This window comes from Pteronotus mesoamericanus, unplaced genomic scaffold, assembly GCF_021234165.1.
Source record: "Pteronotus mesoamericanus isolate MK-2021 breed Mesoamerican mustached bat unplaced genomic scaffold, CSHL_Meso_final scaffold_1186, whole genome shotgun sequence".
NCBI classification, from domain to species: Eukaryota; Metazoa; Chordata; class Mammalia; order Chiroptera; family Mormoopidae; genus Pteronotus; species Pteronotus mesoamericanus.
In genome coordinates, this window is record NW_026555302.1 from 1,764,526 (window position 1) to 1,779,941 (window position 15,416).

Here is a 15,416-nt window from a genome sequence, read left to right on the forward strand (position 1 = left end):
GGGTCCCTTTCTTTGTCTGGAGAAGCGGGGACCCTGAAGCTTTCCAAAGGAGGGTGAATGCCTTTGTCTTGTCCTTCCGGAAGCAGCAGGAGTAGGATGGTGACAGTGGACACACCCCACGCCTCTCCTCTGGCTCCTTTGGTGCCCGGGATAGAAGCCTGTGTCGTGGCCACTTTTGGCCAGAGGTGTGACATGCGTCCTCAGAACAGCTTTGCTCTCTGCTCTGCCAACTTGTCCGTGCGGGAGCAAACCTGTACCCTTGGCCGTTGTGCCAGGCTGCAGGTGGCAGCCAAGGGTACCAGGCGGTGGTCTGGAATGTACTCTGCAGGCTATGATGATGTCCAGTGCTCTGGTGTATGGAAAATGACCGTCAGTGTTCACTGGTGAGAGCCATCACGCTGCCAGTGGGGAAAATGATAGAAAAGTATTGTTAATTTTGGTAGTGGAGGTTCACACTGTCTTGATCTTTACCGGTGAAAAAGGTAGTGGAGGATACAGGAGGGTGAATTTTTCACTGCTTCACTTCTTTGCTTTGATATTGCCACAAAACAAATATCAGTCTGCCAGTGTGTAAACCACAGTGGGGATTTAAATCAGGGTGTTTTATGTGATAAACTTTTTGCAGGCTCATTGTGATAATATTCACAATTTGAGAACAGCATTTTCTTCCCCGAGTTTCTTTGTGATATCCAGAAAATGGGTTTGTCCTGCTTTCTGCAGGATATTTGACGGTAATTAACAATAGACTAAACATTGAAATTCAATCCAATTAAAGTACCTTCTGTGTTTAATGTGCATTGACTTATATTGGTCTGATCAAAGATTTCAGAGCAAAGTAACATAATCATGTATTCTGAATTTAGTTGTCAATTTTTTTGTGACTAGTATATATTAATTGAAGTGTGGGTTTTGTTTGTGGTTTAAGAGCTAAGGAGCAAGATTGGTGAGTTGGAACTGCAACTGCAAGGACAAGAACAAAAAATGAAAGGCCAAGTGAATAAATGTCAAGAGCTACAGCTCCAACTGGAAAAAGCAAACATGGAACTGAAGGAGAAAGAGAAGGTTTCGACGGAAAGGAGAGAAGCACTAGTGAGAATGACAGCACAGTGTGACCAGGCGTCCACCAAGGTACTTGTCTGTTCATGAGGTTTTGAAAAATCTCCGCTTTTCTCCATGCCATTTTTGCGAGAGCATACTTGACAGTTACATTTATGAGGTAAATGATGTAAAGCGCTTTGTTAGTGTATTTTAGGCAATACTAGTGCCATTGAACTGGTAAGTGCTTTAAGAGATGGGTAGATTTGGGGTCAATCTTGGACTGCACATTTTCCCAGCCAAGGAGCTTGAGCAAGTCTTTCAATCCTACATCTCAGAGGGCGGAGAGGGAAGGTCATGGATCTGTAGCCTCTGGCACATTTTCTGGCCCATGGAAGAGACTTAAAGTAATGGAGCTTTAAAAGGTGTTCAAGAATTAGGATGGAATGCAATTGATCTACTCTTGAGATGCAGTATCCATGTAATCCTAAAGATCCAATGAAGGCCTGTTATTTGAGGGTTTTTTGGGGGGTGTGTAGGGGGGTGGTTGTTGGTTTGTCTCCAACCTATCTCTCTAGTCTTCTGTTTTCTGTTTGTTTATTCACTGACTCATTCGACAAACACTTATAGACTGCTTCCGGTGTCAGGCACTGTTCTAGACCTGGGGATGCAGCAGTGAGGAATTAGACAAAACTCATCGCCCTTCTGGAACTTCATCGTAACGCAGGATAGAACATTGATAGAGAAGTCACAGATAGAACGATGTATTGAGGACAAGTGTAGGTAAAAATGAATTATCTTTTACCTACACAAATAGGACCACACATACCTATTTGATTAGGTCTCCTGGACCTAATCTCTCCCTCTGAGCCCCGTCTCCTTCTGCGTGGCATACCCTCCTCCTACAATACTCTTGAGCGGCTGCTCGTCCTGTGAGCGCTTTCCCTCTCCTCTTAGTGGGGTGAGATGTTTTCCCCAGGCATCCCCTTGTTTGTGTTCGAGTCCTGGGGTTCCCATGCTTGGCTCATTGTCAGAATCACAGAGAACCTTGCACATTTCATCCTGTTAGACTTAAGGGATTTACTTTCTGTAAACTCTAGAAATTTCTAAGGCAGTAGGTCAATACCAATGTACCATATACATCTTCCTGTATGTCTGATCTATTTCCTGGGGGCAGATTTTTTCTGTCTTTTTAAAAAACTAATCTTTTTAATTTTAAAATAATTGTAGATTTGTACGTAGATTTATGAAATAATGCCTTGTTAACATGGATGATTACATTGATTGCTTGTTAAATATTTGCATGAGCTTTGTGTCATCAGAATAAGCACTTCTTGGCCTGGTGTATAATTCTTTTTATAGATTTCTGAATTTTATTTGCTAATAATTTGTTAAGGATTTTTGTTGCTATACTCAGGAGAGATCTTGGTTAGCTATTTTTTTTTTTGTACTGTCTTTGGTATTTGTTTCAGAGATAATTTATAATAATTTTTACTTCAGAACATGAGCTGGGAAGCATTCCCTCCAATTTTTTGAAGAGGTTTTGTGTTATTTATGTTTTGTAGAATTTGTGTTATTTCTTTATAAATTTTGTAGAATTCTCTATAAAAACATCTAGGCCTGGAGATTTTGTTTTTTGAGAGTTTTCAAATTACAAATTCCATTTAAAAAAATAGTTACAGGTCTATTAAAATAACTTATTTCATATTGAAAGAGTTGGGATAGTTTATGTATTTAGAGGGAAGTAGTAGTTCATTTCCTCTGAATTGTCAAATTTATATATGTAGAGTTGTATGCAGCATTTCATTATTCTTTGAAGTCTGTGTGTCAGCATACTCTGTTTCTGATATTTGTATGTACTCTTTTTTCTCATTGTCAGTCTTGCTAGATATGTGTCACTTTTATTGTTCTTTTCTTGAGTTTTTTAACAAACCAGCTCTTTGATCCATTGCTTTTATTACTTTTCTGTTTTCGATTTCATTGATTTTTGTTCTATTATTTTCATTTGCTTGCTTTGGGTTATTTTGCTGCTGTTTTTCTAGGTTGTTGAGGTGGAGAACTTTGATTATAAATTTGAGACTTTTTTCGTTTTCTAATGGAGATATTTAATGCTATTAAATTCCCTCTCAGTCCTGCTTTAACTGTGTTCTACACATTTGGATATACTGTATTTTAATTTTTATTCAGTTCAGTGTATTTAAGGTTATTTTTTCCTTTGACATATGCATTACCCAGAAATATTTTGTTTAGTTTCTAAGTGTTTGGAGATTTTCCTCTTTCTGTTAATGATTTTTTGTTTGATTCCATCATGTCCAGAGGACATACTCTGTGACCTTAAGTCCTTTAAATTTGTTGAAGTTTGTTTTATGGTGTAGGGTATGGTCTATCTTGATATATGTTTTCAGGGACACTTGGAAAAAAAATTGTTATTTGGCAGTGTTCTAAAACTTATTACCTCCTGTTGGTTGATGGTGTTGTTGAATTCTAAATCCTTGCTGATTTTCTGTCTAAATCTATCAGTTGTTGAGACGGAGATGTTGAAAATATCCTATAATTGTTGATGTGTTTATTTTTCCTTTCAATTTTATCTGCTCCTCCTTGTCATGGCTTGTAGCTCCATTGTCAGGTGCATATACATTTAGGATCACTATACCTTCTTGGTGGATTGACCATTATATAATATGCCTTGGTGTCTCTGGTAAGTTTCTGTATTCTGAAGTCTACTTTATCTGAGAGTAATACAGTCATTACGGCTTTCCTTTAATTAATATTGGTACAATACATTTCTTTCTGTCTTTTTACTATCAGCCTCTTTATATTATTCTACTTGTAGGCAGCATATATTTCAGTATATTTTTAAATCCACTTTTTTACTATCTTTCTTTTCATTAATATATTTAGAGCTTTACATTTAATGTAGTCATTTATAGGCCATGCCTAAACTCTGCTGTCTTATTTTTTTGTTTTCTATTTCTTTTCAGTTTTCATCTGTTTCCTTTTTTCCTACTTTGCTATGTGTTTAACATTTTTGGGAATTCCATTATTATTTAACTATAGTGTTTTTGAATGTGCTTTTTTGTAGAGCCTTTAGGTATTACATTACATGTACACACAAACTTATCACAGTCTACTAGTGTTGTCATTTTACCAGCTCTAATAAAGTATAGAACATTTATTTCTCTTTCCATTTATTATCTTATTCTATTTATAATGTAATTGTACGTATTTTCTGTATATGTATATGGAACCATATGATACATTGTTGGAACGTTCGCTTCAACCGTCAAACCTAGTTATGAAACCTGAAGAAGGGAATCCAGTTAAATTGCTCTATCCGGCCTTCTCCTTCCTTCCCGTTTCCTTTCAGATGTGCTCCTTTCCTCATTTGCTTCTGGTGAGAACTTCGTGTGAGTGTTCTGCGAGCCCCAGGGTGCCTTCCGTTTTCATTTCTGTGAGAACGTCTTGATTCCCAGGTCATTCCTGGACGAGAGTGTGGCCGGGGATCCAGGTTCTGGGAGGACAGCGCTGTTCTCTTGACACCAAAGTCCGGTTTTCCCCTTGGGCCCCGAAGCGGCCAGTCAGTCTGTCTTCTTTCCTTTTCGAGCTTTGTGATGCGTGTTTGGGTGTCACATGCAGGCTATGGAGTTGTTCTTGACGGGAGGGATAGGGAAATGTCTACGTATTTTTGACTTTGTGGATGTAGTCGTGTGGGTTCCTTCTTATCTCTTCGCCTAGTGCAGCGCTTCGTCGCCCAGAGAACTTGTGGACCAATACTGACTGGATGGCTGAGGCCGCGGTGCAGGGGCGGTGGGGCCGTGGCCTGCTCTGATGCGTGCAGTCACGTCTTATGCGGTCTGAGTTGGTGTTTGAAGTGAGAAAGACTGGGGTTTGAGTTGTGGCTCTGCCACCTCCCAGTCCTGTTGCTTTTACAGCTCTTCACTTGTGAGCCCCATTCCCCAATCAATTCAATGGTGTGAATAAGGCCTGTGCCATGGGATTGTTGTGGAGATCGACGTCGTTTCTCTCGAGGCGTCATCCTCGTGCTGGAATGCGTGCTGGGTGTTGCTGACATCAAGTCATGCATTGAACATGCTCTTTCTTGAACTGCCATGAGAATTCACCGTGAAATGGAGCACATTTCAGCCAACCCACACCGTGCTCTTTGGTGCTCAGAAGACGTTTCTAGTGTGCTTGTCTTCCAAGTGCTTATGGCCCACGTGGGGTCCAAAGGTGTCGGAGTCATGTGGAAACAAAGCTGTGGGCCTGCAGCAAGCCTGGAGTTCCGCACGCACATGTTACAGACGGAGACATCAGTCCTAGAACGCTGAGGGTCAGGGTTGTGTGCTAGGTATTTTCGAGGACTGGAGCTCCGGACGCTCCTTGAGAACATGAAACAGCGTGATACCTAGTGGGCAGCTACTGTTACACCATTGTGTATCATCAATGCCAGGATGTCACTTTAAAAATATTAAGTAAAATATAAGTAATACTTCCCGAAAGCTCTTTGGCTCTTTGTTCGCCCAGTGTTCCCAATGAGAAAACATTGATTCTGAGATCCTTTAATGAATCAGTTTGAAGGATGCCCAGCAGAGGGAGCCAAAGGCTCATTCATCTACAATACAATGTGTCGGTATTTTTTTCCCTGAGATTGCCAAACATAAAAAATTCTGGTCCACTTAGGCAGTAATTTCTATCTGACTTGCTTACTGCTGTATCCCCAATACTTAGCACAGTGTTGGGCATATAGCAGGCTTCCTATAAATATTCACTGAATTTATATTTATTATAAAAATGTTTTGTAATATTTTTCCTTGGGGATTTTAAAATTCAGGAACATTAAGGATAATGACAAAGATGTCTTAATGTACAAGGCAGTGGGTTGATCGGAACCATTGGCTCGCCAGTGTCCTTTTTGATTAGGTGTTTTTAAAGATCTGCTCTTTGTCAAACCATTCAGTCACTGATGACGAGCTTTGCTGTTTGAATCTTTGCTTGGTGAGTAACTGGTGTTGGACTGGTCTTCTGCAAAGCATTACGTCGTGTTTTCTTTTCCTCCGAGTTGTCTGTTAAACTTGCAGTCTTTTTTTCGTTCTCCATGAGAGTATGAGGATTCTCAGGGCACTGCTTTAGGAGAGAGATGTGTCGACTTGGGGCAAATTTCCTTGGACCAGGCAGTTCTCTCCCAACCCCGGGAAGTGTTCTTACGCCTCCCTGGACGTTCCGAATTGTTGTGTGGGTGCCGCTTGGAGATGCAGACACGTGCGGATGAATGAGGAACAGGTTTCAGTCCTTGATGATTTCAGACTATTTGGTTGCAATTTTGTTTTAGAAGAGCATCCTCAGTTTTGATGGAGTTCACGTGGGAAGAGCTATGGGAAGGGAAATTGGCTACGCGAAGGCGAAGGAAGGGTGTTGGTGTCGCTCATGGCGGCCGGCGAGAAACCAGCGGTGATATTCCCTGGAGTGCCGTGAACCTCCCGCAATGGAAAATGGCGCAGCGAGAGCAGTGTGCAAAGACGCCTTTTGATATTTACAGTCCCTCCCCAAATGTATCATGCTTGCAAGACACGAGCCCTCGAGAGGAAGGAGACCCAATTATTATTTTAGAGCCTCCAAATTACACAAGTCAACATCACTGCATTTTACCCTAACCTATTACAGGCAAATATTAGATGAATCTTTATTCAGACACACCGATTTTTTTTTTTGTTTTTTTAATACTGCCAATTAGGGAGTATTTGAATGATCTAAGCCTTTACATTCTTTCTGGTATGTCCCAAACATAAATTTTATCTGTACTAAAATAATTACTGTATTTTTCCTATATGGTTAATAGTTTTAAACCCAGGTTTTTATGAAATAGAAATGTCAGAACAGAATGCTAAACTTGAACCAGAACTTGGGACTAATTTCTCTCATGCTGCAAATATTACTTCTTTCCTCGACCAAGTTTGTCTTGTAATGCACATTTTTCTTTGTTGTTAGTGTGGTGTCCTGGAAGAAAAACTGAAAAAACTGAGTGAAGATTTGAGCTGTCAGCGACAGAATGCCGACAGTATCAGATGTTCTCTGGAAGAGAAACTGAAGGTAAAAGAGAAGGCATTTCAAGAGGTAAGGTGCATGGATCGACGTGGGTTTGTCTGAGGCGTCCCAGTGTCCTCATTTGAAACAAGGAGCCGCGTGTCATCATTTGGGAAGTTTTACTAGGAAAAGGCTATGTGAGGAGAAGGTCTCTGTGTTTTCCTTCCTACTTTTGATTGGAGGAGGGACCCAGCAGCCCGTGTGTTCCCTTTGAGCCCTGTGTCCTGATTAGTTTGCGATTATTGTTCTGAGAGGGAAAAGGTCCCATGTTTGCTCAGATGCCCTCCTGTTGTGAAGGAAATTGTTTCCCAATGTCTGTCTGGCTTGAAAGCCTGTGGCTTGGCCACTCCAGGAGAAGAGTAGTTGAAGGAAGTGGGGAAAGACGCCGGCAGACAGGTTAGGGCGGCCAGCGAGGTGAGCCGGCCTGAGAGCGTGTCGGGCGGGGCAAGGTCTCCGAACTTCCAATGGGAGCGCCTCAGATTGGGCCTCCTCTTGGTCTGGCGAAGCCTCGCATATCCATTCGGCCGTCTGTGCCTTTGCTGTGTCTCTCACCGGATGTCCTTACAAAGCATGGTCAAGATGCCGAGAAGGACCAGAAGGAAGCGGCTCTGCCTCCTGGAGGATTGTAACTGATCGTGCACTTAAATTTTCTTTTAATTAATTTTGTTTTAATTCTGGTTGACATTTACTATTCTATTAGTGTCAGGTGTACAGCTTAGCAGTTAGACACTTATATAAGTGACAGAGTGATTCCCTGGTAAAATAAGTATTTCAATATGGTAGCTATTTTATCTGGAGCAAATAAGGTTCCAGGCATTGTGCTATTTCCTGAGTGAAAGGGGCGACTTAAGACCATGGGTTTTTGAGTCTAGAAGGGTGGTTTTCAACCAAGGGTGATTTGTTTTTCCCCCTCATCTGAGGACACACCATTGATTTAGACAGAGGGCATGGGGAAAGGGGGGAGAGACAGAGAGAGGAGAGAGAATCATCGATGTCGGAAAGAATTGTGGGTGATTGGTGGCTTCTCGCATGTGCCCTGACCTGGCACCGATCCCGTAACCCAGGCGCACGCCCCTTCTGGGAATCGAACCAGTGACCCTTGGGTTCACGGGACATTGCTCCAACCTACTGAGTCAGTCTGGCCAGAGCAAGTGGGGGTGATTTTGTTTTCTTTCCAGGGATTATTTAGCAATATCGAGGGACATTTTTTCTTGTCGGAAGTGTGCCAGCGGACTGGGGGACTACGAGCATTTAGTGGCTAGTGGCCAGGACTGCCGGTCACTGTCTTTTAGTACGCGAGAGTCCCTTGGAGAAAGCACTGTCCCCAGCCCAAATTAGGAGTGGTAGCACAGCTGTCAGTACGTGGCGTAGCAGTAGGTTGGTAGAAAACCAAAACACAGCCACGGAAGACTCACAAGCACACATGCACGTAAAGGAAAGCGAGTGCAGATGGTACTGCGGTATCCGTATGCGATTGTCCAGGTTGATAGGTGACATACACTTTGTATCGTTCTCAGTCCTAAGTGGTGTCTGGTATTTGCCCTTTGACTCCCCTTTGGAGTGCATTCGATGTGGCGGGTGAATGGTGACGGTGGCAGGTCAGCTGTGTTCTCCTTGGGCCCTGGATCCTCGGAAGAGAGAGGACCGATTGAAGAGTGGGGATGCGGTCAAAGGGCGGACCCCTTCCCTGGCCGTGGGAGAGGGGGAGTTGACGTCTGGCGCCTGGACTCAGGCTGATGCTGTTTCTCTGCGCGTGGGTGGTCCGCTGGGCTCCCGGTTGTGGCCGCCTCCGTCATGGCCTAATCCGTGGGACGTCCGTGTCACCCTGGCATCCGCCTGTGAGCCCTCATCAGTGGGAGACGTGTGACTTTTGCTTTCCAGGAGCTCTCCCGACAAGAGCGCGCCTTCCAAAGCCTGGAGCGAGAGAGTGCGCAGGCGAAAGGCAAGCTCTCGGAGGAGCTGCAGCGGGTCAGGGCCGCTCTGGGCGCCCTGCAGGCGCAGCTGGAGGAGGTAGGCGCCCTCCCTGCACCCCCTCTGCGCTTCCCTGCACATGTGTGTTCTGTCCCTTGACGTCCCCCCCCACAGTGAAGACTCCCCGCTCCTGTCTGCGTGTGGGCCTTCTGTGCTGAACCCGAGACTCTGGGCGCGTGCCTGACGTCTCCTCTGGGCGTTTCCAGCAGGCGACTCACCGTCTGGCCTTAGTCCCGCCACGGCAGCCGTTTGTTCAGACCCGCTCCTTCCTTGGCCTTTCCCATCCCAGCAACACCCTTTCCGGTCTTCACGTGGCTCAGGCCAAAGACTCCCTGTCCTCTTCAACTCTCATTCTCTTGTGCCTCAAAGGTAGTCGTTAAGACTCTGCCTACTCTACCTTTATTTATTGACAGGCCCGTTCATGTAAGTGTATTGATGTATATGTGTGTGCACATGTATATTTCTCTGCATGGGTGAGTGGGTATGTGTGTGTACATTACACAGAGCACATTTAAACTCTTTGTTAAAACACAATCTATTTAAAGTAAACATTTAATGGAAGATGAGTATCAGGCCCGCTCTCACAACCATTGCTCTTGTCAGGACAGTGTCATCAGCCACCGCAGAAACTCTTCATGTGCTACATACCTCCCTGCTAAGAACACAGGTGACTTTAAGTCTGTCTGTGTTTTATATTGAATGTCTCTACTTATCACCACATCTATGGCTGTGTTGGGTCACGACCGCGGCGTCTCCCACCTGGGTTACTGGCCTTGCCTCCTGACTGTTTCCATGCTCCGCACTTCTTCCTCAGTCTCTTTATAACCAGCGGCCAGAGGGAGGCTTTCAATGTGCCAGTCACAGCATGTCCCTGTACTGAGAGCCCTGTGCCCGCGCCCCATGTCTGTTGGAGTGGGAGTCTCAACCCACCCTGAGGGCATCAGTTCTTTAATGCAGTGACTTTACCATTAGTGAAGAAGACGTGGTTATTTAAAAAGTAGAGAACAGAAAACTAAGTTTGGCCTTATATTTCTCTTTGTAGGTCTCATCAGGAAAGCAGCAGCTAGAAAAAAAATTGGAAGGGTGTAAACAAAATTTCGGCCGAACCGAACAGGCGTTGCAGGCGAGTCAGACCAGGGAAGAGGAGCTGAGGAGGAGCTGTGAGGTAAGTGAGGAGCAGAGCCGAGCGTCCGTCAGCTTCTGTTCAGGACGCAGTGACAGGGAATCTCTACACTGTTTTTCAGGAGCTTGTCACGATCATATCATTTTCTATTTATTTTCCTGGAATTACGTCCAAAGTGTTTTGTGTGTCACCAGTGACGTAGAACACAGTGCTTTTTTCTTTCACTTTCTGTTGTGATATAATTAGCATTCATAGCACTGATAGGAAAATATGACTAGAATGAAGAACAGACCCTACTCTTTGTTTGAAAGGTTCTTTTAGACCACCTGGGAGATGGAAGAATGTAAGGAAACAAGGGATTTTCTAAATGGAAAGAAAGTAGGGGCTGGGGGTTTAATTTCAGTCCCTTTCCCAGGGTTGACTTAGGAGTCCTCAGATTTGAAAACCTGGTGGAAAGTCAGTGATTGAAATGAGCAAACATAATGTCAGATGAAGAGGTTTTAGATTCTCTTTCTGTCTCTAATTATGAATAAGTACGAACAAGTTAGCACGCTGATAGGTTTTGGATGGTGAAATAGTGTGACAGTTGTAATGAAATTTTCCTTGTTTGTGTTTTAAAACTGATATGCAGCTCATGATGAGAAATTATCAGTGGTGGCAGTATGATTTAATGGCCCAGAAGAGGGTAAAGTTACCATTTCATATGAAAGTGAATGGAAGGTTTAGATCAAACTGCTCGTCCCACGTCAGCTGCCAGCCCTGGAAAACTGGGGTTGAGCCATCACGTACCATCGTTGGTCAGCCAAGATCGGGCATCGCTAGCTTGGGGACCTTCCTGAACACAGGGCTGTATATTATACCAGGTCCTCTAAGGAGCTTGGTCTGACATGCAAGAAGGATGAGTGGAAGGGAAAAACATATCCTTTGCCTGTGTCCCTTGTTCACAGTATACACTTGGCCCCAGCAGAGGACATTTTAAGCTTCACTCATGGATGGGATCGTGAAATAGGACACGGGAACTGAAATTTCTTTTCTCCGGCCCTAGGAAAGGATTCCTCCCTTGCTACTCATAAACCAAAGTTCATCTGGGTGGAATAGCTGGCTAAGCTCTAATGCTGGCTTCTGGTTATAGGGATTTTTGTGTTTTTCGAGGCTTGTGCCCGATTTTGAAAATAATGTCAGGATGCAAGAGATGCCTAGGAGAATGTATCCTTGTATGCTTAACCCATTGTTGATAATGAGCTACCCAGGCAAGTCTTAAGTCGACGTGGTCTCACAGAATTGCTGATGGATGGCAGCCTAGAGCTCCATTTTTAGATGTTCTTTTTCTGAATGCTGGCCTTTTAAAATTCTTGAGTTGGTCATAGCTGTAGCATTAGAAGCTTGCTGGGTCCCAGGACTGGCTGAATATTTCTTCGCTCGAAACAAGGATTTACGGAGCTAATGCCAGAATAGAGAAAGACATGGAAATCTTTCCATTTAACCGCCTTGCCTAGTCATGCAAGTGTCCCTAGTTTCAGACAGAGGTGGATGGAAACCAGCAGACACATAAACATAAGTTTACCCTGCCGCTCTGGGGTACCCACAGCTTTGCACACGGTGCCTTCTCAGTTCTCTTGTCCTATCCCAATGTAGATGCCCTTGGATTTGATTCTTTTAGAAAAAGTATTGTATAGGCTGCAAAGTAAGAATGCTAAGTCACACCAGGAGGTTGAATTCCAGTCACTCTCTGACGTGCTCACTGAACAAGTGTTAGCGCTGATCGCACAGGGCTGGCTGCTGTTAGATTTTGGGAGGTGATACTAATGCTACCCCATTGCATTGAACGAGCACTCGTTCAAGTGCTCGACGGTGTTGTTCTGCTCCCACCTGCGCTCTCATGTCATGCTGATTTTCCTGAGTTTGAAGAGCAAACAGGAGTCTGTAGTGTCTGTGATTTAATGATGCTCGTTAAAGCCAGTCAGATCATTGTATCTTCATGATCTCTCTTTGCAGACTCGAACGCCACTGTCTGCAAGACACTCATGTGACTGTCAACCTGTCAGTCGTGGGATCAGTTGGAGCGACCCGTCTGTCTGACCGATGTCCTCGTTTGCCAGCAGGGGAGGGAGGCCAGAGTACGACCGAGTCGGGCGTTTAAGTGCAGTGGGCTCTGTCTTCTCTGGGTGATGAAATGAGCACATATGCCTGGGCAGAGCATCTGCCAGGACGTTTTCCAGCACGTTCTGCTGGGCCGATTCTCCCCCATCTTGAATTGGGCTTTGCTGCCTCGGTCCCCATCTGCTGGCAGCAGGCGGACTGATGGCCGAAGGCAGCTTCCAACGGAGCGGCGCCAGGGCCGCCTGTGTTCTGACGGTGCAGTGGGGTTTTGGAGGCCAGGTCTTAATTGCTTATTTAAGGTGAAAAGTTTCCCCCTGCTTCTCCCAGGAGTAATTTTTGAAATGCAGGTTTTTTATACTGAGCCTAATGAAGCCCCCTCGCCCAGCACCAAGGATGTGAGGCCCTTAGCTCTGTCCGTAAAAGCCCATCCTCTGTGTTCCATCAGGTGGTACCTCATGTAAGTGGATAGAATTACGTGCTATATAACATGGTTGAAGGTTGGGAAACAGGTTGAGGAAATAGAGGATTGATGATATTTTGTGTCCTATGTGGTTAATACACAAGAGCACTTTCATTCGGCATACAAGCATTACGTGGTTTTAAGATTCCAAAAAACATACACGTCTCCCTGGGTAATACTGTGGGGATGCACCTGCGTCTCTGCTAGTCTCTTGGCATCTCGGCGCATGGGTGCTTCCTTTGAGCGGGGACCCAGAGAGTCCGTTTTGCCTGTCAATGCTCGGATGCCTCCACGTAGAAGGAATTCTTCCTTGTGTGGTCCAGCCCTGCTCCCCATCGCAAGCTGGCCCTCTGGTCGTTAGCACATCCGCGTGTTACTAAGTGATGGTATCCCACTCTCCAGAGGGCAGAGACTCTGCCTGACTTGTATGACATCTTTTATAATGCCCATTGCAGCTCATGGCTCCTTGTCGATTTTTTGATAAACACTTGTGCAAGGTGATGTACTCCTAAGGACATCCCTGTAAGAGGGAACCTTAAGACAGATTTACTGTGTGAGGTAAAAATTTATCTTGTGAAATTTTTTTGGTTCCTTAGTACCCAAGATCTTTGCAAAGATAGAGTTGATGGTTGACGTGTGTTAAGAACTTGGAGCTCACCTCCTTAGGGATCATTTAAGCAGGATTTTCCCTGTGAGCGAACTCTTGAACAAGCTTAGCGACAAACAGAAAGTTCAATAAATAGATTTCTTGAAGTATAAGGATTATCATCAGATTTTGGAACATGCTTTTGTTTTAATGTCTATTCATAAAATCACTTGGTTTAAGTAAGAAGGTCTAATTGTCGAAAACACTCCAAGGGGAAGTGTGAATATTGCCAACCGTGAGATATACCATCAATTCCATTGGCTACTCTTAGGGAGACAGCAGTCCTAGTTTGCCAGAGCATTGGTTTGGATTATAACCAAGCAATGTGTGTGTGCTTCAGGAAATGAAGAAAGAAAACAGCTTCCTCAGGAGTCAGTCTGAGCAAAGAGCCAGAGAAGTCTGCCACCTACAGGAAGAACTGAAGAAGAGCAAGCGGGATTTGAGTCAGAGCCAGAATGTTGCTGAGGAAATGAGGGGTAGGTAAAATCGGGTGTCTTGCGATGATTTCCTAAGCTCACGTTCCCATGTGGGAGGGTGGATGACATTAGAAAGTTTGAATTTTTCCACATAGTCTCCCAGGAGGATGTCTGCAGTTGGTGTGGAGAAACTTTTCTCTCTTCCACTTTTTAGTTTCCGGAGTGATAATTGGACTTTTTTTTTTTTTTTTTTTTTTAAATAAACTGGAACACAGAGCACCCACAAATGCCTGGTTTTCAGCATTTTGAAATGAGAAGGGTAAAGGTTTTCCACACAACTGTCAATTGTCGGCGCTGGCTCTCACCCCAGAGGACTGTTGTTTGGCTCCAGTGCGTTGATTGGCTCCACTCGGGCAGCTCCCCTCCTCGGTGATGAGCTTAGCAGGGAAAGCCCTGGGATGCAGCGCATGTTGTCCCAGCCCTTCGCCCCCGTGGGTGTTGGAGGACTGACTGCACTGGGTGCTTTGATTTCCTTACTCTTATGCTCCACACAGCCAAGGAGTCCACCGTGAGTCACCCTTTTCTCTGTGCCCCACAGCTCTTCTGGTCACGTGGATATTTCTCCCCTCGGGCGTGTGCACATCCAGGGTTTCTCCTAACCTTCCCCGTGGATGGTGGAAGTATGTGCGATGCTCCTGTGCGACCATTTCCTTTTTGCAATTCCCTCCTTCCCCAGACGGCTTTCAGGGATTCGACCGCAGTAGGGAGCACTGTCAGTCTTCCATGACAGAAGGCGCTAAGAGAAGGGAACAGCTGGGGCGTGTTCCAGCGTTGGTCACCGGGGTGATGGTCTGAGGCACTCGTGAGCCGTGCTGACCGATAGCCCCGGGGCCTGTGGAGAGCCACCCTGTGGAGGGCCACCCCTCGGTAGGGAGACCGAGATGAGCGGGTTCACAACAGGAGGTGGTTGCCACTGATTGTGCCCCCTGCATTTGGCATTCATGCTGCCCTTGTCATGTGCTTGAGATCCTCAGCTTGTGTTCTCCCTCAATCGATGTGGGGAGTTGGAAGGCTTCCCATCGCTGCTGAATGAAAGCATTGAGGCGATTGTCAAGCGGGTGGGGCTGAGGGTACAGGTGTGTTGTTGGGCAGAGAACAAGGTGGTAACGGAGTTTGAAAACGCTGCCAGGTGATTCTTGGAGCCATAGACACCGGTTTCACGGTGAGGGGCTGGGATGTGGGTTACGTTGCTCCTCGGCACTCCTCGTAGAGGGGCGTCGAGAGTTACTGCCGTAAGTCATCTTTTCCTCTGTTGTCCTTAGTCCAATGGATTCTGGCTGAAATGGCAGAACAGTGATATTTCTTGTGGGAAATCAGAATTACTCCATAGTGAAGTAGGTATTTCCATTTCAGTGCTGCTTTTGTCACAGTTTTCTCTCTTAGAATAGGTCTTTGAAAAGAGGTGAAATTTCAGGCATACCTCAGAGGTAGGGCAGGTTCAGTCCCAACCAGTGCAATGAAGCAAGTATTACACGCAGTGAAGTGAGTCATGACCTTTGTGCTGGCGGAGGGTCTCGCCTTCAG

General features: G+C 45.1%; 1 protein-coding gene across 1 annotated transcript in view; it reads left to right on the forward strand.

The window, feature by feature from the left end:
- Positions 1-15,416, forward strand: part of CENPF (centromere protein F) — a 45,087-nt gene that overhangs the window by 8,161 nt on the left and 21,510 nt on the right. The window contains exons 6-10 of the mRNA XM_054587512.1: positions 926-1,128; positions 7,021-7,146; positions 8,998-9,126; positions 10,130-10,252; positions 13,757-13,892. Coding sequence (XP_054443487.1) covers positions 926-1,128; positions 7,021-7,146; positions 8,998-9,126; positions 10,130-10,252; positions 13,757-13,892 — 717 coding nt within the window. The remainder of the gene's footprint in view (positions 1-925; positions 1,129-7,020; positions 7,147-8,997; positions 9,127-10,129; positions 10,253-13,756; positions 13,893-15,416) is intronic.